The sequence below is a fragment of the Sturnira hondurensis genome, unplaced genomic scaffold (genome assembly GCF_014824575.4).
Source record: "Sturnira hondurensis isolate 20B ecotype Veracruz unplaced genomic scaffold, ASM1482457v3 Scaffold0018097, whole genome shotgun sequence".
In the NCBI taxonomy this organism is placed as follows: domain Eukaryota; kingdom Metazoa; phylum Chordata; class Mammalia; order Chiroptera; family Phyllostomidae; genus Sturnira; species Sturnira hondurensis.
The window spans coordinates 4353214-4378325 of record NW_028090728.1 but is presented as its reverse complement, the minus strand read 5'-3'; the positions used below and the strand labels follow the sequence as shown (position 1 = coordinate 4378325).

General features: G+C 48.5%; 2 protein-coding genes and 1 long non-coding RNA gene across 7 annotated transcripts; 1 reads left to right on the top strand and 2 right to left on the bottom strand.

Annotated features, from left to right (window-relative positions):
• Positions 1–11015: 11015 nt before the first annotated feature.
• On the bottom strand, positions 11016–18816 carry TRIM11 (tripartite motif containing 11). Of its 3 annotated transcripts, none has more exons than XM_037068922.1 (6): positions 18244–18815; positions 16146–16241; positions 15714–15941; positions 13619–13641; positions 13436–13536; positions 11016–13005 (listed from the first exon to the last, which is right to left on the bottom strand). In XM_037068922.1, exons 1-6 carry the CDS (start codon positions 18649–18651, stop codon positions 12461–12463), a joined length of 1401 nt encoding a protein of 466 aa, XP_036924817.1. In that variant the 5' UTR covers positions 18652–18815; the 3' UTR covers positions 11016–12460. The 3 variants fall into 3 exon arrangements, with proteins under 3 accessions (XP_036924817.1, XP_036924816.1, XP_036924818.1); XM_037068921.1 differs by having other exon boundaries at positions 15714–15944; positions 18244–18814; XM_037068923.1 differs by lacking the exon at positions 16146–16241 and having other exon boundaries at positions 15714–15944; positions 18244–18816.
• A 287-nt stretch (positions 18817–19103) lies between these two features.
• LOC119002818 (uncharacterized) lies at positions 19104–24825 on the top strand. Of its 3 annotated transcripts, none has more exons than XR_005069814.1 (2): positions 19104–19594; positions 22787–24825. It is a non-coding gene; the product is annotated as an uncharacterized LOC119002818 (long non-coding RNA). The 3 variants fall into 3 exon arrangements; XR_005069813.1 differs by having other exon boundaries at positions 22187–24825; XR_005069812.1 differs by lacking the exon at positions 19104–19594 and adding an exon at positions 20706–22029 and having other exon boundaries at positions 22187–24825.
• On the bottom strand, positions 19639–24356 carry TRIM17 (tripartite motif containing 17). Its single transcript, XM_037068924.1, has 6 exons — positions 23913–24356; positions 22718–22813; positions 22049–22279; positions 20792–20814; positions 20616–20716; positions 19639–20350 (listed from the first exon to the last, which is right to left on the bottom strand). The coding sequence occupies exons 1-6, from the start codon at positions 24339–24341 to the stop codon at positions 19803–19805; spliced, it is 1428 nt and encodes a 475-aa protein (XP_036924819.1). The 5' UTR covers positions 24342–24356; the 3' UTR covers positions 19639–19802.
• Positions 24826–25112: the final 287 nt, after the last annotated feature.

Below are 25112 nucleotides of genomic sequence, written 5' to 3'. Positions count from 1 at the left end.
GGGAGGTGGGGAGCACTGGGGGTTGAGCTTGGATGGGAGTAAAAAACAGAAAACTCTACTTGAACAATTAAAATAAATAAACAAATAAAAACATCACTAATAGGCAATAAATAAAATCATAGAATGAGATAAGAAGAAAAAAAAGACAACAGATAAATGTTGATCAGAATATGGGGCCAAGGGAATCCTTATGCACTGTTAGTGGGATTGCAAATTGACACAGCCACTGTGGAAAACAGTATGGAAGCTTTTCAAAAAATTAAAAACAGAATCGTTTTATGACTCAACAATTCTACTTCTGGGTATTTATCTGAAGGTAATAAAATCACTATGTCAAAAAGATATTTGCATCCTCATAGTTGCTGCAGCATTATTTACAGTAAGCAAGATGTGGAAACCACTTTGATGACCACTAATGGATAAAAGGATAAAAAAGATATGGTGAAATATATATTATAATGAAGTATTATTCAGCCATAAAAAAAGAAGGAAACCTTGCAATTTGCAACAACATGGATGGACCTTGAGGGTGTTATGCTAAGTGAAATAAGTCAGAAATAGAAAGACAAAAGCACATGATTTCACATATATATGAAATCTAAAAACACCAAATTCATAAAAAAAGAGATTAAATTTGTGGTTATCAGAAGTGGGACATTAGTGTGAGAGAATTGCGTAAAGGTGATCAAAAAGTACAAATTTCCAGTTGTAAGAGAAATAAATTCTGGGGATGTAATGCACAACATGATCACTATAATTAAAAGTGCTGTATAGTATATTTGAAAGTTGCTAACAGAGCAAGCCCCAAAAGTTCTCATTACTAGGAAAAACATGTTTGTAACTATATGAAGTGATGGATATTAACTAAATATATTTTGTGGTAATTATTTCATAATATATGTATGTTGCCATTTTGCTATTCACCTTAAACTTATACAGTACTGCATGTCAATTATATTTCAATGAAAAAAAACCAACAATAACACATGGCTGAAAGTAATTAAAGAAGATGCAAATAAGTGGAAGGACACCATGTTCACAAGTTAGACTTAATATTGTTAAAATGTCCATACTGAGTGCCCATCAGTAAATGATTGATCAAAAAACTGTGGTACATTTACACAATGGAATACTATGCAGCAGAAAGAAAGAAGGAGCTCCTACCCTTTGCAAAAGCATGGATGGAACTGGAGAGCATTATGCTGAATGAAATAAGTCAGGCATGAAAGACAAATACATATGATCTCATCTATACATGCAACCTAATCAACAAAACAAATGAGCAAGCAAAATATAACCAGACACTGAAATTAAGAACAAACTGACAATAACCAGAGGGGAGGTGGGAGGGGATATTAGGGAGAAGAAGGGGAAAGATTGTTAAGGAACATGTATAAAGGACATATAGATAAATCCAAAGGGGGGAAGGATTGAGGTTGGGAGGTGGGGATGCCTGGGGTTCGGGGGAGTGGTGGGTGGAAAATGGAGATAACTGTACTTGAACAGCAATTAAAAAATAAAAATGCCAATCTAAACTAAAAACAAAAAGTCCATACTACCCAAAGTGATCTACAGATTCAATGCAAATCTTATTAAAATCTCAATGGCATTTTTGCAGAAATAAAAAATATTCTAAAATTTATATAAAATTTCCAAATACACCAAATAACAAAAAAGAAAGATACTGAAAAAGAAAATAAAGCTGGAGGCCTCACACTTCCTGATTTCAAGATCTATTGCAAAACTATAGTCAGAAAACATATTACAAAAGTACAGTAAGGTACTGGAATAAAGAGAGACATAGACCAAAGTAACAGAATAGAGCCCAGAAATGAGCTCTTGTACATATGATCAAATGATTTGACAAGGGTACCAAGGCTACACAATGGGGAAAGTATGGTTTCTTCAAAAAATGGTGTTAGGAAAACTGGACACTTACCTTACACTATACACAGAAATTATCTCAAAATGTATCAAAGGCTTAAACCATACAAGGTCTATCTGGAAAAAGTCCAGCCATCGTTGATATAACAACAATGGTTTGTGTGACATCAATGTGGGCAGTCAAGGAGAGTGGACAGGAATGCCCACAGGTTAACAACAACAACTTCACTGTAGTAGTCATTGGGGGCAGTAGAGCCTGCTGAGTGACATGTGTACTGTGTGGCCATCACATTCAAAATGACTGAGTGACTACAGCAATGAATCTGCATCAAATTCTGCATTAAGCTTGAACATTCTGGACTTCTGCCAAGATGGAGGCGTAGGTGGAAACACTGTGCCTTCTCCCACAACCAAGTTTGAATGCAACAAAGGTTTGGAGAACAAAGATGCAGCCAAAGAACGGAAAATTGAACTATATGGAAGTCGAACAACAACGAACCATTCAACCGGGACCAGTAAGAGGGGCGGAGCCAGCAGCAGAGCAGGGACAGGCAAGAAAGATCCCCTGACCCCAAGCGCCCAGGCAGCCCTGTGTCGAGCTGACCCAGTGAGGGCTCCGGGCGGCGGGCTGGCTGCAGTCACACATTCACGCGCAGATAAACCAGCAGGGGAGTGAGCAGTGAGACGGACCGCGAAGCCCCCAGCAGTGAACCCAGCAGCGGGCAGACTGCGGTCACACATTCCCGAGCAGTGGGACGGATCGAGGCCCTTGGTGGTGGTGGAAGGCAGCTGAGGGGGCCCGCCATTGCTTTCCTTTGGTCCCGCCCCCACATACAACCTCATAACCCAGCAACTGAGTGGCCCTGCCCTGGTGAACACCTAGGGCTCTGCTCCTCATATGTAACAGGCACAAACAGTCCAAAATATGGCTGAAGAAGAACTCAAAGCCCCAGAGCCAATAACTCTAAGCGACCAGGAAATAACGAACCTCTCAGATGCACAATTCAAGATACTGGTGATCAGGATGCTCACAGAACTGGTTGATTTTAGCCACAAATTAGAGGAACATATGAAGGCTAAACTAATTGAAATGAAGGGAAATACACAGGAAACCAATAGTGATGGAAAGGAAACTGGGACTCAAATCAAGGGGGTGGACCAGAAAGAAGGAAGCAGTGACCAAACAGGAAAAAGTGAAGTTATAAGAATTCACAAAAATGAGGAGAGGCTTAGGAACCTCCAGGACATCTTTAAACGTTCCAACATCCCAATTATAGGGGTACCAGAAGGGGAAGAGGAACAGCCACGAGTGAAAAACTTATTTGAACAAATAATAAAGGAGAACTTCCCCAGTCTGGCAAAGGAAATAGACTTCCAGGAAATCCAGGAAGCTCAGAGAGTCCCAAAGAAGTTGGACCCAAGAAGAAACACACCAAGGCACATCATAATCACATTAGCCAAGACCAAAATGAAGGAGAGAATCCTAGAAGGAGCAAGAGATAAGGGGACAGTTACCTACAAAGGAGTTCCCATCAGACTGTCAGCAGATTTCTCAAAAGAGACCTTGCAAGCAAGAAGGAGCTGGAGGGAAGTATTCCAAGTCATGAAATCCAAAGACCTACAGCCAAGACTGCTCTATCCAGCAAAGCTTTCATTTAGAATGGAAGGACAGATAAAGTGCTTCTCAGATAAGATCAAATTCAAGGAGTTCATCATCACCAAGCCCTTATTATATGAAATGCTAAAGGGACTTATCTAAGAAAAAGAAGATGAAAAATATTAACAGTGAAAGGACAGCAAACTCACAGTTATTAACAACCACACCTAAAACAAAAGCAAACTAAGAGGACAGCTAGATCAGGAGCAGAACCATAGAAATGAAGAACACATGGAGGATTAGCAACAGGGGAGTGGGAGGAGAAGAAGAGGGGAGAAGATGCAGAAAATAAGTAGCATAGACAGTAGGTAAAAAATAGATGGGGGGAGGGCAAGAATAGTATGGGAAATATAGAATCTAAAGAACTTGAGACAGGTGGTCATAAACTAAAGGGGGGAAGGGTGAGGGAGGGGGTGTGCGGGGTGGAGGGGAATGAAGGGGGGGAATAGAAGAACTGTAATGGTATAATCAATAAAATATATTAAAAAATTTTTTTAAAAGCTTGAACATTCCTCACAGAAGCTATTCAGATGATTCAGAAGACCACAGCCATGGGCAACTGGTGATCGGCAGCTTCATTGTGACCACATGCTGTCGGGAGCCAACCAGCAGCTGTCCCTTGACACAGCCGGGATGGATGAGATGCATCTGCACAGCAGAGGCAATTGTGGCTGGATTTCCTGTCTATCTCTCCCTGTATGTTTGCTTTTGCGATGAGCAAGTGGTGGGATTTTTAGACACTTGCATTTCAGGCCCAATGATCCACATAATTCCAATGAAGTTATACAAAATAATTTCTTGGCCAGAGAACAAAGTCCCTCTTAATGAAGTAGTCCCTGAATATCTAAAAGTTGATGGAGTAACAGCCCCTCCTCTACCTTGGACAAAAATATATATCAAGTAGAATTAGATAGATAAAAAAAGCAGGATGAGCTAATTAACTATTACAAACTAAGCATATAGGAATAATTGCCCCATGCCTAATTATAAGAACTTTATAAATAATATGACATCTAAAGCTCTGTACATATAGTTAGTTCTAATTGTCTAATTAATGACTCTTCTGGTCAAAATAACTTTTGTTTAACATAACTTGATCTATGAATTTCCTGTACTTTTTCTAGTTACCTCTGCATTAATGTTTTCTGCTTAATTGATCATGCCATACACCTCTTCCTTTAATGTTATGTTACAATCTCTATAAAAATGAAGCTTAAATTAAACTCAGAGAGTTTGGTCAGACCCACAGAGAGTGGCTGTTCTCCGGCATCAAACCGGGTGTCTGACTCTTCATTCTTTGCCTGCGCTGTCTCTCCCATCCTTCAGGGACTCTAAACCCTGCCGAGGCTAGACCTCGGCAACATGCCCACTTATGCATCATGTCTCATGCAATTTTTTGGTGAAACATAAAATCACCCAGGTGACTCAGCACCCCTACAGTCCAGATTTGGTGCCCTGTGACTTCTGATTTTTCCCAAAACTAAAATCACATTTGAAAGGGAAGAGATTTCAGGCCAGTTATGAGATTCAGGAAAATATGATGGGACTGCTAATGATGATTGAGAGGACGATCTGAGGTCTAAAGGCGCCTATTTTAAATGGGACTGAGGCATCACTGTCCTATGTATGATGTTTTTTATATCTTCTTCAATAAATGTCTCTATTTTTAATATTACATGGATACCTTCTAAACAGACCTTGTATTTTTGCTTGTGCTTTTAGCATCATATCTAAGAAACCATTGCCAAATTCAGTGTCATGAAGCTTCCCCCCCATGTTTTTTTGCATGATTACATATAATAGAAAAATAAGACTATGTCAAAATGTAAAATTTCTGCACATTAATGGAAATATCATAAGAATTAAAATGCAGCCTATAGAATGGGAAAAGATATTTGCAAGCCACATTATCTAGTAAGGTGTTAATATTCAGAATACACAACAAATTCCTACAACTCAACAATAAAAGTAACCAGATTAAAAAATGGACAAAGGACTTCAATAGGCAGCTCTCCAAGAAAGCTAGCCAAATGACAATAAGCATATATAAAAATGCTGAATATTACTAATCATTGGGGAAATGCAAATTAAAACCAATGAGGTATCACCTCACACCCATTAGGATGGCCACTATATAAAACAAAAAATATAACAAGTGTTAGCCAGAATGTGGAGAGGAAGTCTTGTGCATAGTGGTGGGAATGTAAAATGTTATAGTTCCAATGTAACAGTAGAAAAACTAAAAAAATGAAAACAGAATTATCATATGATCCAGAAACCCCACTTAAGGGTGTATTTTGAAAATATTTGAAAAAGACCTTGAAAAGATATCTGTACACCCATGTTCACTGTAGGGGTATTCACAATAGCCCAGAGGTGGAAAAACCACACATGTCAACTGACATGTAAATGGATAAAGGTGATATGTATGTGTGTGTGTGTGTATAGTGTTATATGATATAACCTTGGATAAAGGTTATCTTTCAAAGGATAAACCTTGAAGGTATTATGCTAAATGATATAATCCAGTCTCAAGAAAACAAAAATTAATTAATCCACTTCTGTGAGGTATCTAAAATAGTCGAATTCTTAGAAAGAGTAAGTAGAATGGTGGTGGCCAGTGGTGGGTGGGAGAGGAAAAAAAGAGTTGTTGGTCAGTGTGTGTAGAATCTCAGCTTTGGTAGATAAAAAAGTTCTAGGTGTTGTTGAAAAACAGCATGTATATAGTTAACATAACTGTGCTGTACACTTAAAAAGGTTAAGATGGTACATTTCATGTTATACGCATTTAACCCTGTTTAAAAAAAGTAGTAGGCACCTAAATGCAAAAATAAAAAAATTAAAGACAGTATAATGGCAATGGTCCATTAAATAGAGAACATTAATAAGAAGACAAAAACGTAAACAATAAATAAATGAAAATTCTAGAGCTCAAGAGTATGAAAACTGAAGTGAATAAATTAAAAGAGGGCTCAACAGCAGATTTGCAAAAGATAGAATTAGTTAATTTTAAGATGTATCAATATAGATGATCCAATCTGAAAAAGAAGAAAAGAGTAAGAACACTGAACAGAACCTCAGAGAATGGTGAGACACCAACATACATGTACATGTGAGTTCTAGAAAGCGAGAGGTTAAAAACATGATGAAAGTCATTAACATGCACATCCAATAACCTCAATAAACTCCAAAAGGTGAACACAAAAAGACCCATATCCAGACACATTATAGTCAATTTAATGAAAGCCAAAAGCAAAGGAAAAATCTTGAAAGCAGGAAGAGAAAACAACATATCACATACAGGGGAACCTCAATAAGATTAACAGCTGATTTTGCATTAAAAACAGTGGGGGGGTGGGGCAGAACACACTGAGATAACATACTTAAATAACTAAAAGAAACAAAAACTGGCTAAGAATTCCATAACTAGCAAAACTATCCTTCAACAATGAAGATAAAATAATGATATTCCCAGGCATATAAAAACTGAATTTGCTGCTACCAAGCTTTTCTTACAAGAAATATTAAAGGACTAAAGGCAATTAAAACCAGATGAAAACTCAAACCTACATGGAGAAATAAAAGACATGCTAAACATAAGTATATATGTAGACTGAAGACAGTATCAATAAAATTTTCTTGACTGATATAAAAGCTAAACAATAAAACAATAATTATAAAATTGTATTATTGGGATTATAATATATAGATATTATGTATGTGTATATTTGTATGTATATATGTGTACATATAAAAATATATACACAGACACACATGAGACAAAAGCACAGAGAGGGAGGAATGGACCCACTTTGGACAAAGGAATTGACACCAGGCAGCAATGCATATCCAGAGGAATGCCTTGTTTTCTTGAGAAATATAAGTAATGTTAATCTTTCAGTGGTGGTGTCACTCAACCACCTCTGTAAATTAAAATCTCATGGGCACAGTTGTTGATACAATAGAACACTACACTGCAGAGCAATAGAACACACATTCTTGTTAGGTGCACGTGGACCACTCTCCAGAATGGGCAGTGTTCCAGCCTATAAAACAGTGAAGTATGTGTTTTCACAATGATGGAGTTTAATCAGAAGTCAACAACAGAAGGAAATTTGGGAAAGCCTCACATATTTGGAAATTAAGCAACATATTTCTAAATAATCTATGTGTCAAAAAAAGAAATACAAAGACAATTAGGAACTTTTTTGAGCTAGAAAAAATGAAAACAACATAAAAAATAATGGGATGCAGCTAGAGCAGTGTACAATATAAAGAAAAATTTATACCTGCAAATGCCTGTGTTAGAACAGGAGACCTGAAATCAGTAATTTCAACTTCAAGTTTAAGAAAAATGGAAAAGGGAAAGTAACCCAAACCCCAAAACAAGCAACAAAGGAAGAATAATAATGATGAAGGTAGAAATTACTGAAGTGAAAATAAAGAAAAAATAGAGAATGCCAAATAAAATTAAAAAGTTTTTCTTTGAGCCCTGGCTGGTGTAGCTCAGTGGATTGAGCATAGGCCTGAGATCCAAAGGATCATGGTTCGATTCTCAGTCAGGGCACATGCCTGGGTTGCAGACCAGTTCCCAGCAGGGGACAGACACACAAGAAGCAACCATACATTGATCTTTCTCTCCCTGTCTCCTTCCCTTCCCTTCTAAAGATAAATAAAATCTTTTTAAAAATTGTTCTTTGAAAAGATCAAAATAATTTTCAGTGTTTTACTAAGACAAAAAAAAGATACAAATTACCAAGGTCAGAAATGAGACATCAGTACCAACCTTTTAATAGTTAAAAGGATAGTAAAATATTTCGAAGACCTTTATGCTAGAAAATTAGACCACATAAGTGGGAAAACTCCTAGAAAGAGAAAAATTACTCAAGAAATGAAAATCTGAACAGATCCATAGCAATTAAAAAATTGGAATAGTAATTTAAAACTTTCCATAAGGAAAAGCATAGGAAGGATGTGTTCACTGGAGAACTCCAAGAAACACCGAAGGTGGAAACAACAGTGATTCTTCACAAACGTGTTCATTAAACAGCGGAGGAGTGAACAAAGACCCGCCCACGGAAAACCCGCAGACTGGTGCCCCCCCCCATCCACCCATGTATGAATGTAAAAGTCCTGTACAAAACCTGAAACAAAATCCTTTTGAAAGGATGGAAATGTTTTGAGCTTGAATTGCAGGCATGGAAGAATTAGAAAAAATTATTGAATTACTAAGAATCATTTGGAACAGCTGCATTCTGTGGTGTTAAAATCATATCACAATAAAATTGTTACCAAAAAAATAAGAGTGGTTGGGAGAGGAGGGTCTGGGTAGAACAAAGGTCCCTGGCAGGATGTGGGTGGGGGTCAGAGGGCGCACAGATGACTCTGAGTCAGGACAGAGAGAGGGGGTGAGTGCTGGGGCTCAGATGGGGTGGAAGGTGAATGGAGACGCCTGGCCTCAAAGGGACATGGGGCTTGGGAGACAGGGGCTAGGGAGCACCGAGGATGTGCAGGGTTCGTGGACTATGCCTAGGGACCTGGGGGAAGGCATGCGGGGAGTATGGAGCATATGGGGTAAGCATGGAGCACAGAAGGGTGGGTGGAGAGAGCACAGAGGTCCATGGGGGTTGGGGCGCTGGACATCACACACAGTGAAGGCAGACAGAGGGGTCCACCAAGAAGACCTCATGGCTCCAGGGGCCTCCAGAAAGGACGGCTGGAGTGCAGCCCTTGAGACGTCAAGCACAGGCATCTCCTTCAAGTCTGGCCACAGGCTCCAGTTGGGTTGCGTCTGGGTCAGGTCTAGCCTTATTCCACCCACACTTGGAGTGATGGTGCACTCTTCAATGGGGAGGTTACGGAACTCGCCGATGAAGGGGGGAGGGGCGGGGGAATGAGAAGCAGACAGTGAAGTTATTTAAAATCCAGCTCTGTTCTGGCAGTCCTGCCTCTCCCTCCTGCTGTGTGGAATGGGTGCTACTGCGCAGACTTGCTGTCAAATTAGCTAAAACATGTGGAACGGGAACAAATGAAGAAAGACCCTCTATCTTATCTCGATCCTGTGGAATGCCCAAGGGGCAGAAGAGGGGGAAGAAACGGGACATCAGGAACAGATGCCCACTAAGGCACAGCAGCTGTCCTTGTCTCAGATTGTCCTTTTACCACACATTTATGCGCTGGGATTGGAGCAGTCACATACCCGGGATACCCCCCACCCCCACCCATGCATCCTGGTGTTTCCTTCACAGCATTTGTCATGCCTGGAATGCTCGCTTAAAAACTGTCACCTGGTGATATGTTTATTGACTTCAGAGGGGTGGCCAAGAATCATTGACTTGAGAAGTATCAGTTTCCTCCTTCATGTGCCCCAAATGGGGAACCTGTAACTCTTTGGTGTATGGGATTCTCCAAACAACTGAGCCACTCAGCCAGGGCCAGAACACTCATGTCTTAAACTTTCCTCAGGTTACCCCCTGCGGCCATGGCAGCACATCAGTTGGGGGGGGGGGCAGAACTTCTGGGCATGATAATGTGGTAAACTCGCGGAAATTATGGGATGGATGCCTTGGTATGTGACCACATCTGACATTTGGCTCCCTACATCCATCCATTTTCCTTAAGACTCTCATTACAGTCCTTGAGAGCTGCCAAATGATTACTGTGGAACTTACCCACTGCCAGCGCAGGGTAGGAGTCCCCACCCTCTGGGCCTTGGACCGGTACCAGTCTGGGTGTATAAGAACTGGACCCCACAGTAGGTCAGCTTGAATGTAATGTGCTAGAATCACCCTGAAACCACATCACCCCCCCCCCCCATGAAAAAATTGTCACAAAAACAGTCCCTGGGGACAGTTTTGAGAACTGCTGATAGAAGGGACACCTGCTATTGGTGCAAAAAACACCAGCTGCTAATGAAGACACTGCTAAAGTAAGACAAGCTCACCACTATTGAAGAGATGCCCATTGCTAGTATTGGAGACTCACTCCCTGTTGAGACACGTCTTCCTAGTCACTATGAGGTTATCAGCTGTGGGCAGGATCTTTTCTGCTCACTGTGGTCTGTGGTGCCCTGAAAAGTGAAGGACCACCCTGTGGCCCACTGGCTCAGCAGGTAGAATACATGCAAAGTACATTCAGCATGTGTGGATGGGCATCAAATATGCCCATTTCTCCTGTCACCTGGTGATGGATGGCTGAGCATTCTACTCCAAACATCCCAGTTTGGCAACAGGAACATTTGGGCTGGAAGCAGTTGACAAATAACAGATAGTAAAGAAGCTGCATTCCCCTCTCTCCAGGAAGGACTGGGTTGGCATGAAGTTGGCTCTGGGAAATCTACAGAACCCCCTAACTGGCCTTCCTTACCCTCCTGTGACAGAGGGTGTAGAAGCCCAAGTGCTAAGCTGCTGCTCAAGTTACTGTTTCCTTGGTTTTTTTCCATGTGCATGAGGTGCATGTGTTAATAAACTTGTTTTTCTCATTGATCTTTTATTACAGGGCCACAAACAAGGATCACATGGGTGGAAAGTATTTGCCTCCCCTCACACGGTTGTTCAGCTTCGCTCCAAGGCCACAGCCTGGGTGTCCAGCCTGCTGTTCTCAGGCAGTCATATGCTCCTATGAGCTCTCACCGCAGGCTGTCCCACCTCCGGGGTGGGTTCCAGTAGCCATTTGGGAAGTCCCCAACTTTAAAGTCCAAATATTGCTCCAGACAGGAACCAACCAGTATCCTCAGATTCTCAACCCCATCTGAGCCCCAAGGTAGTGAAAGATACGGGCAGTGAACTGGGGAGGGATGGGAAAACTTCTCCAAGCAGAAAAGCGGCAGACTCCTGGCTCCACAGAGAAAAACCTCCCATGTATGTAATTTGAATAAATTGTGAAGATACTCAAAGTGGTACACATACATATACATACATAAAATAACAAAGTCCAATGGGAGAAACAGTAAATAAATAATCGAGGAATTACCTATTACACACCATGGAACGTAGAATTTTCAATCAGGTTATTTGAAAAAGAATTCTGTGGTAGCTGCATGAAATGACCAGGCAGCTGTTGTGTCCCCAGCTGTGCTGTGACTGCTGGCCTTGGCCACAGACTCTCCCGCCCCCTCCTTAAGACAGTGGGATCACAGACAAGATGTGTTTATTTACTGTGGGAGTGGTCCTTACAACAGGTAAAATCATCTTGGAGTGCAGAGATGCTGCATCATGTCTTCGTGTGAAGAAGCACCGAAACAAGCCAAAACAAATCCCCGATTATGTGAGGGAGAGGTGTCTGTAGCCTCACTCCTTCCCCAAGCAGGGCCAGAGCATCTTTCCTGATCTAGTGCTCAGCTGCGAGGCAGGAAGGAGCACACTGCAAGAGCCTGGGGTAGTCCATGCTGGTGGGCTTGAGGTCCTGCACCCAAGGTCTTCAGCCCCCTTGTGCAGCACCTTTTGCTCCAAGTGCCCTTTCCCTGGCTTTTCCCAAGTCCCCTCCTCTCCTGAGGACTGCTGCATCTTGATTAATGAGGTAGCCACACCCAGCACTATTTTCTAGGACCAGACCCTGAGACTGTTGGTTCACCTCCCAGCCTGAATCCTCACAGTACAGCAGCTCTCTGCAGGTGTAGCCCTGGGGCTATTAAAGGCTCAGGCTGAAGCCCCAGAAAGTTCCACAGGCCCTGATGCCTCACCTCTGACCAGCTGGACTTGTGCAGAGCTCCCAGGATCCTTGCTCAGGCTCTGCACCGCTGATGGGGGTCTCAGGATGGCCACTGAGGGTCCCCTGGAAGATGTCACGAGCCCTGCACGTTTGCACACAGCTTCCTGGGAACTAGGTTTACTATGCACGCAAGACAGCACTGGGAACTCGTGCATGGCTCAGGACACCCTTGAAGAGACAGGCAGGACAAGGTCCTGAGAGGCCTGTTCACTAGGGAGCCATCCTGTCTCCATGCCCTGCCTTTAGTTGGCAGATAGTCATGGGGGTAGGGCTGCTGGACAGTGGTGAGAAGAGGGGCCGCAATGTCCCTGAGAAAGGCGTTTGGGGGAAGGCATACAGGAGTGACCCGTCAGTGGCGCTGTAGAAGGCCAGGTGCCCAGCCTCATAGTCCAAGAAGATGCCCACACGCCGGGGTGGGTCTCGCAGGGGAGCAAAGGCCCGCTCAGAGGAGTTGTAGGAGCCACCCAGGAACACCAGGATCCAGAACCCATTGCCGGCAAAGAGCTCGCCTTTCTCCTTGCGGTTGGCATTCTCTCTGCAGACACCCAGAGCCCAGCTGGCCCGCTCGCCCACCTCCACCTCCCAGTAGTGGCGGCCAGAGCTCAGGGGCTCCCGGCCCAGCACGCAGGGCCCAGGGTCAAAGCGTTCAGGGCTGTCAGGAAGGGGCTGCCGCAGGTCCCCCCGCCGCACACTCTGCATGTCCTCCGACAGGACCAGCTCAGGGTTGGCAGTGTCAGGATCCAGTGTTATGTCTCCTGCAGACACAGCAGTGGTCACCTCTCAGACCCCTTCCACCAACCTGCATGAGGTCTACTCTCTAACATCCTTGTAGCTGGCTAGAGTGACTGGCTGTAAAATGACTGCTCCCCTTCCCGTGTCTTCCTTGGAAAGTTCACCTCACCACTTGCAACTGCAACTCAGGATGTTCTGGAAAGTGGCCACACACTGCCTTGGGACTCATTGTCCTGAGATTCAGGAGGAACCTGAGGGCTTTCTATGCCCACTCTTCCAATCCCCAGTGTTCCAGCACAGCTTTCATACGGGGCTCCCAGGCCCAGGGCCCACACAGGGGCCCTGACACCTGAGGGACTGACTCCCACTTTTCCTAAGCACACCAAGGCAACCACACTCCCTCTGGACCAGAGCTGTCTGGCCACATACCCCACCACACACCACAACACCCACCTTGGAACCTCCGTAGGGCCTCCACCAGCCCTGGGACCCTGCACACCGTCCTCATCTCCATGGGCACCACCTCAGGCGGCTGCAGCTTCACATCCTGGACCCTGGAGGGGCAATCAGGCATCACCCCAAGCGTAGACCCCCCTGCACCCGACCACCTTCCCTAGGGAAAGGCTGGGCTCCTACCTGTGTAGGGTGTCCATGATGTCCTGTGGGAGAGACATGTGGTATTAGTGCTTGTCACATGATCCTGGCCCCACCTCTATGCTCCAGTGTCCCCCTCTCTCGGCACATGGTCCAACTGTCCCTGGTGTCAAGTGTGTTCAGTCATGGGGACACTGAGAAGTTGGGATGAAGCCAGCCCTGCAGACCCACCCCCATTCCCTCAACAAAGGGTGTTTGGTTACCAGCTTATCCACCCAAAGCCTGGAATACTCTCAGGTGCTGGGGACAGGCTGGGTGGAGTCTAAGCCTCCAGGTGAAGAGGACCAGCTCTACCCCAGCTGGAAGCCTGGCCTACATGCGTCCAGTGTTTCCTGTTTCCTGGCAACCTCACCTGGTCCTGTGCCCTGTCCAACCCCAGGCATCCACCCGGCCTCCATTAATGGCCCAACTTTCAGATGTAGCCCCTTTGCCTAGATGCTCCTCTCCCAAATCACTGCATGAGCGCATTTTACTCAGTGTCTCTGGCTGACTGTAGTCCCCACATCTAACTGTTGGAGCCCCAATACCCAGGACCTTGAACTGGGCTATATTTGGAGACTGGGCTTCTTAAAGAGGCTATTAGGTTGAAATGATGTCATTAGGGTGGGCCCTAATGCTTGTGACCAGTGTCCTTATAGGAAGAAAACATGAGGACATAGATGCACACAGAGGGACAACCACATGCAGACACAGGGAAGACGGTGGTCTGTATACCAAGGAGAAAAGCCTCAGGAGAACCAGCCCTGCCCACACCTGGATCTCATATTCCAGACTCCAGGACTGGGAAAAATAAATGTTACTTAAGCTACCTGCCCGTGGTTTTGTTACACAGCCTGAGCTGACAGAGACACTCTATTATTTGGAATGGCAGCTCCTGGCAGCAAAGAGCTTGTCTTTTTCAAAAAGATTTTATTTATTTATCTTTAGGGAGAGGGGAAGGGAAGGTGAAAGAGGGAGAGAAACACTGATGTGAGAGCTACATCAATCAGTTGCCTATTGCTCATGTCCTATCCAGGGATCGAACCTGCAACCCAGGTATGTGTCCTGACTGGGAACTGGTGACCTTTGTGGGACAACGCCCCCGCCCCCGCCCGGAACTATATTGTCAGGATTTATCTGTCTTTTTAGAGCACTGCCAGGGAAACGGCAGGGACCCAGTCCACTTTGCCAATCAAATGAACCCCAAAAGCAGTCATTCTAACTGCACTGTACACCAGCTACCAGGCCAGATACCAGGATGCAGAGACAAGTAAGACGTTGAGCCCAACAAGGGCTCCTTTAGCAGGGCAAGAGATTTCACACACAGTAGTTCTGTCTGGGGGACATGGAACCTGCCAAGTTTCAAAAAACAAGGGAGACTGGTGACTTTCTGAAGCCCAAGGATTCATAAGGAGATAGTGCAGGCCTGGGAGAGGCATGTGCAAAGGGCCTGGGTTGGGCTGGGTACAAAGCAATTAGAAACAGCCATCCTTGTTTGTTGCTGGGTGCTGGGAAACAGGGCACTTTTGGCTGTCACAAGGCCCAGGGCTGCCCTCACCACTCAGGAGAGGGATGGAGTAAGGGCCCCTCTGTCCAGGGGCGGGGGGGGCGGGGGAGGGGGGTCTGGGCCTTAAAGAGAGTTGACCTCTGTGGAGACCACTTGGTCACTCTGGGCAACTCAGATACATGTCCTATTAGGAAAATGATCTGTTCCCATTGAGAATGGCTAGGGGAAAGCCTGGAGGGACACCCAGGACTCTAGACTCAGGTGTAGTAGCTGGGGCCTTGGGTGGTGGTCAATTAAGTTACCCAAATTTTCACTTCATCCCCCCATGGAGTTCCTGGACAGGTGCCAACAGCAGTTCTCAGTGGGGTTCAGGATTCATATCCATTATCCAGCCATGCCCATAGGGACCTGCAGTCATACCTGGGATACTGGTCCTGCCCTCACCACAGTACTTCACAGGTAGGACAGAGAAGGTCCAGAAGAGGCCAAGGTCAGATGGCTTCCTCTGCCCAGGGCTTCCTCTTCCCTGCCAGCACCCTATCCTGGCACCGCATCTGTTCCAGCCCATGTTGCCCCTCCAGGCATGCTTACCTGTAGCAGCCCCAGCGCCGGCAGCTGGCAGCGCCCCTCCAGCTCGGTGACAAGATCAGCCAGCTGGGCACTCTGTTGCCCAAGGCGTGCAACGCTCTCCTGCAGCGGGGGCAGTACCTCCAGCTCCTCCTCCTCCAGCCTCTGTAGCAGCCGTTGCTCTTCTTCCACCAGCAGGCAGCGCAGCCGCTCAAACTCTGTGCGCACGTTCTGCCGCTGGGTCTCCACCATCTTCTGTGTGAGGCAGAGGTGGGTAGTGAGCCGCCAGAAATCCACTACCAGGCCCTCACCCAAAGCCACCATGGGTGGTTGAGGGTCTGGAGAGGAGTGACGCCCTTACGAGAACCATTAGTGTGAAGGGCAGCTGGTACCCAACAGTGGGCACACCAGTGCCCCACCCCTCCAGCCCTGGGACCCAGGCACCCAGCCACCTGCCTGCCACAGTGCACAGATCTCCTTTGCCTGGGCCTGAAACAGCAGTGCATCCTCCAGTTGCTTCTGTAGGTGGTTCAGGGACTTCTCCAGCTTGCCCTGCAGGGAAGTAAGGCCAGCTGGTGACCCCGCTCAGCCCTAGCTGAGCCTAACTTGACTGATGGGAGCCAGTGGTGGGAAACTACCTAGGACACAAAGGACAGAGCAAACTGAATCTGCTAGGAGTTGCCTGCTCATGGCATGACCTCCAGCCTCCCAGGCCAACCTGGCCTCCTTGCCTGTTTTTAACTTTCTTCTACCTTTCCTTGCTTCCCAGCAACCTCTCTAGCCTGACTTCCTACTTTGTCCCAACCTTCTTTCCTGCATATCCCTTTGCTTCCATGCCTGTCCAGGGCATGCCAAGGTTCAACTTCACCAGAAGAACAAAAGGATACTTGGATCTGGCTGCCCTGGGCCTGACTTCAGGCAATACCCTACTGTTGACTTCAACCCTATTTACCACTGGCTCGCTGGGGCATCCCCAGCATTAAGACAAAGTGGGCACCAGGGCAGTAGATGCAGGAAGAACCCTCTACTTTCCTCCTTTCTGCCTAAAGGCAGGACATGAATATCCCATGAAAAGGGTGGCCTCCCTGTACCAGGAAGGGGACCCATTCCTCAACAGAGATGAGGTGTCATTGTGAGTATGCCTGAACAGACCTTACTAAAATAAAGCTGATCCTCCAGTGGTTCCCTTATATATTTCCTTCTTCCTTTTCCACAAGTTATTGGTCCTAGAAGCCCAACCCATGTCCTTTGTCTACTCGGTTCTCCACAATTTATCATCCTCTCTCAAAATGGAATATAAGCCCTCGAGTCTAATTCCCTGATTTTGGTTTTTTAATTTTCTACGAACTCATGCCCCATAAAATTTAAAACTATGTCTTTCCATCTATTAACCTGTCACTTGTCAGGTTTATTTGCAAGCCTCAGTCAGGAACCTAACAGAGTAGAAAAAAAAGTTTCTCCTCCCCTACCATGGGATTAAGTGCTGCCCTCTGAGACTATCAGATCAGCTAGAAGGAGCCTCTGGGGAGCTGCTGGTCACTCTGCTCTCACAGTCACTTTTGCACCCTGATCAGGATGTTGGTGAAAGAAGTGCAAATGTGCTGAACATGAGCAGACAATCCTGTGTGCATGTTAATACCTCAGAATGAGAGGAAAATCAGCAAGACAAGCTCAATGATGTGGATTGGGTAATAGGTTTATTCTGGTGCCCCACAAGCTTGTTCTATGACAGTGACCAACTGGCCAGGCATTCATTCTAACACTGACTAAACTCTTACATAGCACAGCTAGGCAAACACAGGCTACCAGCTGTGATGCAAAATGCAAACCCATGCGTCAATACCTGGGTTCCAGGAACAAACCCTTCAAAGGAAGCAGGCCAGGTGAGCCAGGTGAGCTGTTTGTCCTGAGGCCCCCAGCAGAGGGGGGCGTGCTGGTGTGGATTTGAAGGAAATGCATTTCTACAACAGGCAAACAAGGCTTCTCATCCTGAGGTCCAAACCCAGCTGAGCCCTGGTGCGTCAGATGGCAGTAGTGGCCCCAAGTACTCCACTCTGAAAGCCTGATGGGTCCTGGTGTCTGCCTCCCAGGGCAAAGGCTCTGTCCCGCATCGTTCCCAACCTGGGGCTCCAAGGTAGATCCCTGCCTGCCTCCCAGACTCTTCTTACCAGGACTTCTTCTAACCCCACCCAGGACCCTGGCCGCAGCATACCCTCCCCCCCCAAATGACAGTCCTCATTCGTCCCTCCTGAGGGAAAGCCGCCTCTGAGGTTCTCTACCCACTTTCCCCTGGTCTGTACTACATCCCGGCTACTGTTCAGCCACCTCACTGTCACCCGGGGACCTGGGCCTTAAAGAGAATGCCTCCTTCCCCCAGGTCCCCACGCTGGTTCCCCACTGGTGAGTGGTGCCCGAGCACCGCAAAAGTGCCGGTCTGGGTCAAGCTGAGCTCCCCGCAAACCCCATGCCAGACCGCATTCTCCCGGACCAGAGCCAGGCTGCGCACAACCCACCCATAGCAGGCCACATCCCTGCCCTGGTCCTCGTCGCGCACCTTGAGGTCCTCAGCTGCGTCCTGCAGCGGGCGTACGCGGTGCGCCCAGTGCTCCCCGGAGCGCTCGCAGGCGGCGCACAGCAGACGCAGCTCGTCCGCGCAGAAAGATGCTAGTGGCTCGCGGTGCGCAGCGCACACGCCCTGCGGGACAGGTGACGGCGGGTGCAGGCGCCGCGCCATCTCGGCCATCTTGGCGACAGCGCGGTTGGGCCGCAGATTCCGCTGCGGGGACAGCTCACGGCACTCGGGGCAAGCGTATGGGCCCTCAGGCTGGCCCCAACAGCGCCGGATGCACTCGCGGCAGAAGTTGTGGCCACAGTCTGTCATCACTGGGTCCGTGTAGTAGTCGAGGCAGATGGCGCAGGTGGCCTCCTCCTGGAGGTTGGTGGACACGTCGGTGGCGGCCATGGCGCCGGGGGACAGAGGAAAGCGGCGCTCTCCGCCTGGACTTTAGGGAGCTGGTGGAGACCGGGAGCACTCTGGAAACCGGCGGGCGCGGCGCCTCTGGTAACAGGAGGAAAAGGAGACACCGACCACCGAGCGCCGCGGCTCCCGAGTGTGGGAAGGAAGAAGAGCCTTAGCCGGAAGCCGGAAGCAGCTGGTTTTTTTTTTTTGAAACCTGCTTTAGTCCCGGATTGGTTGTGCTCTGTCACGCGGCCCGCAGGCGAAACCCAATTGGAGGCTGCTCGCCCGCTGACTTAGTGTCTATGCTGTCGGCTCCTCCTGGCTCAGCTGTAGCGCAGCCTGGCCATTTCCTCAGGCTCCGGTAAGGATGGGGTACAGCGGCCCAGCCGGCGGGGCGCCCCGCAAAGTCACTGGGGTCTCTGCACAATGCAGCAACCAAGAGGCCTAGGGTGGCTCCGAACCGCCCCTATGTGCCCTCTGACGGGTGCCTGAGGCAGGACACAATGGGGGAGGGGCTCTGCCCCTGGGGATTTTGGTTTTGTTGGGGAAGGAGTGCATGACTGGAATGCTGGGTGCTAATGACTGTTACAGGGCTGTTAATGCACCCGAAACTGCGAGGATGGGTAGGGAGTGAAAGGAAAGGACACCCCCCACACACACACACCCGTGATCCTTAATCTCTGAATTTTATGCCCGCCCCCCTGCAAGTGCAACTTAAGGGAATGATGGGGTGGGCAGCTCTAAGGTTTTTATGGGTTCAGCTTGAAAAGTCGTACTTTCTTGTTTTCCCTGTGAAGGGCCTGTGCATGGAATTGCTGATGACAGGGAAGGTGAACCCGTCAGGCCACAGATGTACCTATAATAATCCAAACTCAGCGGCCCCAGTAGTGGTGGGTGGAGGAGGATATGTCTACAGAAAACTACAGCGCACTGGCCTGGTTTGTAGGTATGTACTCAGAGACTGAGTTCCATGTATGAGGCACCTGGGAATACAATCTCAACATTTAACTGCTTTAATCACAATTAGATTCTGGCACCAGGAGCCCCCTGGAACCACCATGGGTCTCCACCCGAAATAAGCGTGGTGGGTGGCTCTGCTGAGCAGGAACCGCCTCACCCCCTGGAGAAATCTCGTGCCTTCACTCCTTGCACACCTATCCCTTCACCCACAGTGTCACTGTAGAGATGACCATCTGGCCGGATTTGGGGGCCCCGAGGCAGAAGAAGGGCTGCAGGGGGCCTGGGAAGGCGGACTGGGCATAGGTGTGCAAGTGGGACCCACCGCTTGCGTTGTAGAAAGACACCTCCCCAGCCTCAAAGTCCAGGAAGATGCCCACATGGCTGGGGGGCTCTGTCAGCGTGATGGGGGGCAGGGTGGACATGGGGGGCACGTACTTCTTTCCCTTGCACAGCTGCACCACCCAGAATCCGTTTTCAGGGGACTTGGGGACCCTTTCCTTCCGGCTGACATTGTCCCTGCACACACCCAGAGCCCATAGTGCATCCCCAGTGAGGTTCATGCCCACCTCCCAATAGTGCCGCCCTGAGCAGAAGGTCTGGTGGCCCACTGCACAGGGGTAGGCCAGGAACCTGTCCTTGCTGCAGGGCATGCCTTCTGGTGGTGTACTGAGGTAGCACCTCTGGCGGCTCTCATACAGGAGGAGGTAGGGGTACGCCGTGGCAGGGTCAGGCACCACGTTCTCTGCAGACAGGTGCAGAGATGGGATGGGGGTGAATCATCCCTATTCTCCCTTACTGCCCCCTCCCAGTCCTCCCCTTGGCCAAGTTCATCTGTGAGCCTGGGTCCCTGACTGGGCCCCAGTGGTTGATATTGGTGGTGCCAAGGAGATGAGCTGGGGGCCATTTGGGCATCTCTTGGGAGTGGCCAGTAAGGGTAGAGTGTGAACAACCAATGAATGTCAAGGCCCCCAGGGGTGGCCCCCACTGAGAGAACAGGCCCCACATACCTTGGAAGCTCTTCAGCACTTCTATCTGCCCAGGGACTCTGCAGACAGTTCTCAGTGTGATGGGGGTGGCCTCTGGGTACTGCACACTCATGCTGTTCCTGCTCCAGAAGGGACAGGTGTGCTGTCCCCTCTGGCCACACGCAAAGCCCTCCCCGCCATATCAGGTGGTCATCTACCTGCCCAGTGACTCCTTCATATCCTGCGAAAACAGGGAGAGCCACGATGCCTCGTTAGGAATGTGGGCATCCCCAAGCACCCTGTGTGAACATTTCTGGCTTGTGAAGCAAGAATTTGTAATGCTCTCCCATGACCTCTCCTTGTTTCCTGAGTGGATCCCTGTCTCTTGGCTGCCCAGGCTTCCTGCTGCTCCCCTGCATGGGAGTGTGAACGCAGAAACTGTCTTGCTTTCAATGGCAGGGAAGACCTAATAGGAGACCAAGGGTGCTCTCACATTGCAGGAGTACTCAGGACTGTTTAGGGGTGAACAAGCTGCTTTTTACTATTAGACCAAGTATTCCCCAAAGTTGGGGCAAGTGCATAGTCTGTTAACTAAACCATGACACTTACTGGGGACAAAACCCAAGATGCCAGGACAACAGGCATGAAATGGGCTGACGTTGCACATGGCATTGCTTCAGTTGTATAAATACACTGAGTGTGTGATGGCTTACAATGTGAGATACATTTTTTTGCTATGGGTCCTGTCACTCCACACAGTTGATGAGCCAGTTACCCACCTGCTGGGCAACACAGTCCCACTTCCCAGACCTCAGAATGCAGGCCCACCCCCAGCGCCTTCTCCCCCATTCCGAATCCTCTCGGATGAGTTCACATGACTTGCTCCTGCCTTGAATTTACCAGGCCTGAGATGGCTGGTGTGTCCCTGCCTCACATCAACTTGTGGATGACAGCTGCCCCTGGGCTACAGCTCCTGGACTAGGAATGAAAAGCAGAACACAGGTGTCTAGAACTGAAACCTGCCAGGCTGATTGTGTCCCCCAAATCCACATGTTGGAACCCAGCTCCCAGGGCCTCCGATGAGGCTGTATGTGGAGATGGGGCCTTGCAGAGGTGATGAAGGTGAAATGAGGTCCCTAGGGAGAGTCGTAATCCAGTGTGATTTGGTGTTCTTAGAAGATTGAGACAGATGCAGAGGGATAACCATATGAAGACACAGGTAGGAGATGGCTATCCAGATACCGAGGAGAGATGCCTTGGGAAGCAGTTTTGTCCCCACCTGGATCCCTGCCTTTCAGCCTCCAGGACTGTGAGAAATAAATGTCCTTTTAAGCCCCCAGCCAGTGGTATCTGTTACGCAGCCCTGAGCTGACAGAGCCTTCCCTGTTGATGTCTATTTGCCCCAGCAGGCCAACCACACCCAGCCTGAGCCTGTGCCCCCCCACGCTGCAGTCAGGTGAGCAGGTGCTCCTCACTCGTAACATTTGCAACGGCTCCCGCTTGCTACGGTCTTCCAGCTGCAGCAGCAGTGTCTCCAGGGAGCAACTCTGCTGCTCTAGTGCAGCCATACTTTGCTGTAGTCTGGCTGCCGTGTCTTCCTCCTCCTGCCTCAGGGCCTGCAGGAGGTTCTGCTCCTCCTCCACCAGAAGCACAGCCATCTTCTTAAACTCCATCATGACACGTTGTCTCCGTTCCTGCACCTTCTCCTGCAGGGTAGGGGCTGGAGGTGAGGCATTTCCATGGGGACTGCCACCCTATGTCCACTCATGCCCATCACCTGGGAGGGGCTACTTCAGGGATGCTGGCATGTCTCTCTGGGCCCTGTAATCCACAGAAAACCAGCACAGCTGGCAAGGGGGGCAGGCACACAGAGCCCCCATCACTGTGTGGTGATAATATGGGCCCCAAATGACAGCCTCCAGGCCTCTGTTCCTCTCAGTCCCTGCGTCTCCAAAATGGCCAAGTCTGGGCTGAGTACACATATTCAGTCCTGATTCTAGGGGGAGTTCTGTGCCTTTCCTGGGTCCTGTGCTCTTGTTCACATGTGACAGTGAGTCCCATCTCGAGAGACTGCAGGTACTGGAGGCCCTGTGGTGCCCTGGGGCCTAGCCAGGCTTTCCTGCTAGCTCCTCGCCAGCACTTGCCTGCCACTCGGCCAAGGCCTGCTGCTCCCTGGTCTGCAACTTCTGGGTCTTCTCCATCTCCTCCCGCAGGTGCTCCATGTCATCCTCCAGCTTCAACTGCGGACAACAGACCAGGGGATGGGGGTCGGAGGTCCCTGCACACCCACATCGGGAGGAACCCTCTGAAGCTGCACCCTAAGGGGGATGGAAATATACCACCCCAAAATACGCCCCTTGGGCAGGAGAATTATTTTGAGCTGGAGGCAGATGAGAATCAACAGATGCAGAAATGCCTTCTGTGGTTCCCGATATGTGACTAAAAGAAACTGCTGAGAACTGAGGGCTACCATGAATCTGCCTCCCAGGGAAGTTTTATGGCCATGGAGGAGGTAAAAAGTGGGTATCAATAGGGACCTACACTGATGAACCCTATCTTTAATTAGTTTCTCCCCAATATTTATATTCTGTCGTGATCTGAATGTTCATGTTCCCTCAAATTAACAGGTTATAGCCTAATACCCAAGGCATAGGAGGTGGGGCTTTTGGGAGGTGGTGATGGCACCAGTGGGGAGCCCTCGGGAATGGGTGGAGTTAGTGCCCTAGTGAGACCTTAGAGCTCCTAGCCCCTTGCTCCATGTTAGGACGAGAGAAATCTGCTGTCTGTGAACCAGGAAGGGGCCCCATCTGACCCTACTGGTGCCATGATCTTAGACTTCCAGCCCCCAAAACCATGAGCGCTCTGAAATTCTTGCTGTTTATAAACCACCAGGTCTTGAGTTTTTGTTCAGGTGCTAGACAAGCCAAGTTCTAAAACCACCTGTTACTCATTGCTGTGGTTTCTTCCCTGTGAAGTACATGGGCTACACATGTTAAGTTCACCTTCTTCCCTTGATAATGTCTTTTTTCAGTCTAATTTAACATGGAAGGAAAAGACTTTTTCTTCCCCCACAGAAGGTCACCTGGCGTGCCCATACAGACGGCTTCCAGGCCACTTCCTTCGTCAGCCTGGGCTCCTGAGTGCTCCTGGGAGAGGATGCCCAGCTGGCCAGCCACCTGCCACCTTTGTTGTGGGGGTTGCAGACACTTCCACCATGGGGTCCAGTGAACGAACGCAGCTATTTGTTATAAGGTTCATTCTCCTGCCTGACTGACTCTGCTTGACACATGTGCCCTTGGGCCTCGTTGGCCCCTTGCAGCCCCTCATCCCTGGGCCCACCTTGTGCTCCTGCACAGCCTCTTCCACTGGGACCACCCTGTGGGCCCGGTGTTCCCGAGACTCCCTGCAGACCACACAGATGGGGCTCTGGTCATCTTCACAGAAGAGTTTGAGGAGCTCCTGGTGCACCTTGCACAGGTCCCTGCTCTGGAGGCCTGGGTGCTGCCGCGCCATCTCGGCCACCTTGGTCAGCAGGCGATTGGGCCGCAGGGTCCTCTGCGGGGACAGCTCACGGCACTCGGGGCAAGGGAAAGTGCCCCTGCGCTTCCTCCTGCCCTTCTTGCCTTTGGCCTTCTCCCAGGTCAGCCTGATGCACTCTCGGCAGAAGTTGTGGCCACAGGTGGTCATCACAGGGTCAGTGAAATAGTCGAGGCAGATGGAACATGTTGCCTCTTCCTGTAGCTTTCTGGCAAGTTCCACAGCATCCATGGCCCCTGGGAAAGAAACAGCATCCCACGGCACCCTCTGCCCAGAGCTCCAGGCACTTGAGCTGTCTGTCCTCTTAAAGGGGGCTAAACACAGGGTTCTGTTGGGGTACCTGAGTTGTCTTCAGTAAGAGGCACAGGTGCCTCTCTTGAAGCTGACAAAGCCTTTCCACAGCCAAACCAGCCAACTCCCTGAGCTGCCAGGCTCTGCCCAGTCACACCCAGTTTTATTCCACTTGGAGCCCTGGCACCCACTGAGACTTATGATCTAATCCAGCATCCCCCATCTCCCCCAGCAGGATGAATGTGCAGGAATCCTGCTACGCCAGTTTGACAAAAAGATCCCTCCCCATCTTCCTAGTGATTTTCTATCACCAACTCCTTTTCCACTAGTGCCCCTGGCCACTCATCCCCACTGAGTAGGCTGAATTCACAGATGGCCCCATCTTCCTATTGCAATAGGAATAAAGTCTTCCTTACCAGCTGAACAAGTGTCAGGATCAGTTTCTCTTTAACAGGACATCCATGCAAAAAGGAAAAGGGAACTCTAAGAAGAAAACTCAGAATTGGCAAAGTTATCTGCTTGATCAGACTCTGCTCAGGCTCCCAGAACTTTCCAATCAGGCCCTGGGCTTTTGTCTCTGTGTTGTCCAAATTTAGTAACAATCCCAATCTGTGGGTTTAAACAGAAGCCCCCTACCCAAATGTTTCCTTTTAGTAATTTCATATCCCCAACCCCATCCTGCTCCTTGGCCATGAATCCCCACTGGCTCAC

What these genes read in the sequence shown, in the direction of transcription:
- TRIM17 (XM_037068924.1), bottom strand. Translation starts at nt 24,341, where the DNA reads ATGGATGCTGTGGAACTTGCCAGAAAGCTACAGGAAGAGGCAACATGT. An exon ending in ATGAAGGAGTCACTGGGCAG is followed by an intron (nt 20,717 to 20,791) that starts GTAGATGACCAC and finishes TCCCTTCTGGAG; the next exon opens with CAGGAACAGCATGAGTGTGC. An exon ending in AGTGCTGAAGAGCTTCCAAG is followed by an intron (nt 20,351 to 20,615) that starts GTATGTGGGGCC and finishes ACCTGTCTGCAG; the next exon opens with AGAACGTGGTGCCTGACCCT.
- TRIM11 (XM_037068921.1), bottom strand. Translation starts at nt 18,651, where the DNA reads ATGGCCGCCACCGACGTGTCCACCAACCTCCAGGAGGAGGCCACCTGC. An exon ending in ACGCAGCTGAGGACCTCAAG is followed by an intron (nt 16,242 to 18,243) that starts GTGCGCGACGAG and finishes ACTTCCCTGCAG; the next exon opens with GGCAAGCTGGAGAAGTCCCT. An exon ending in ATCATGGACACCCTACACAG is followed by an intron (nt 13,537 to 13,618) that starts GTAGGAGCCCAG and finishes TTGCCCCTCCAG; the next exon opens with GGTCCAGGATGTGAAGCTGC.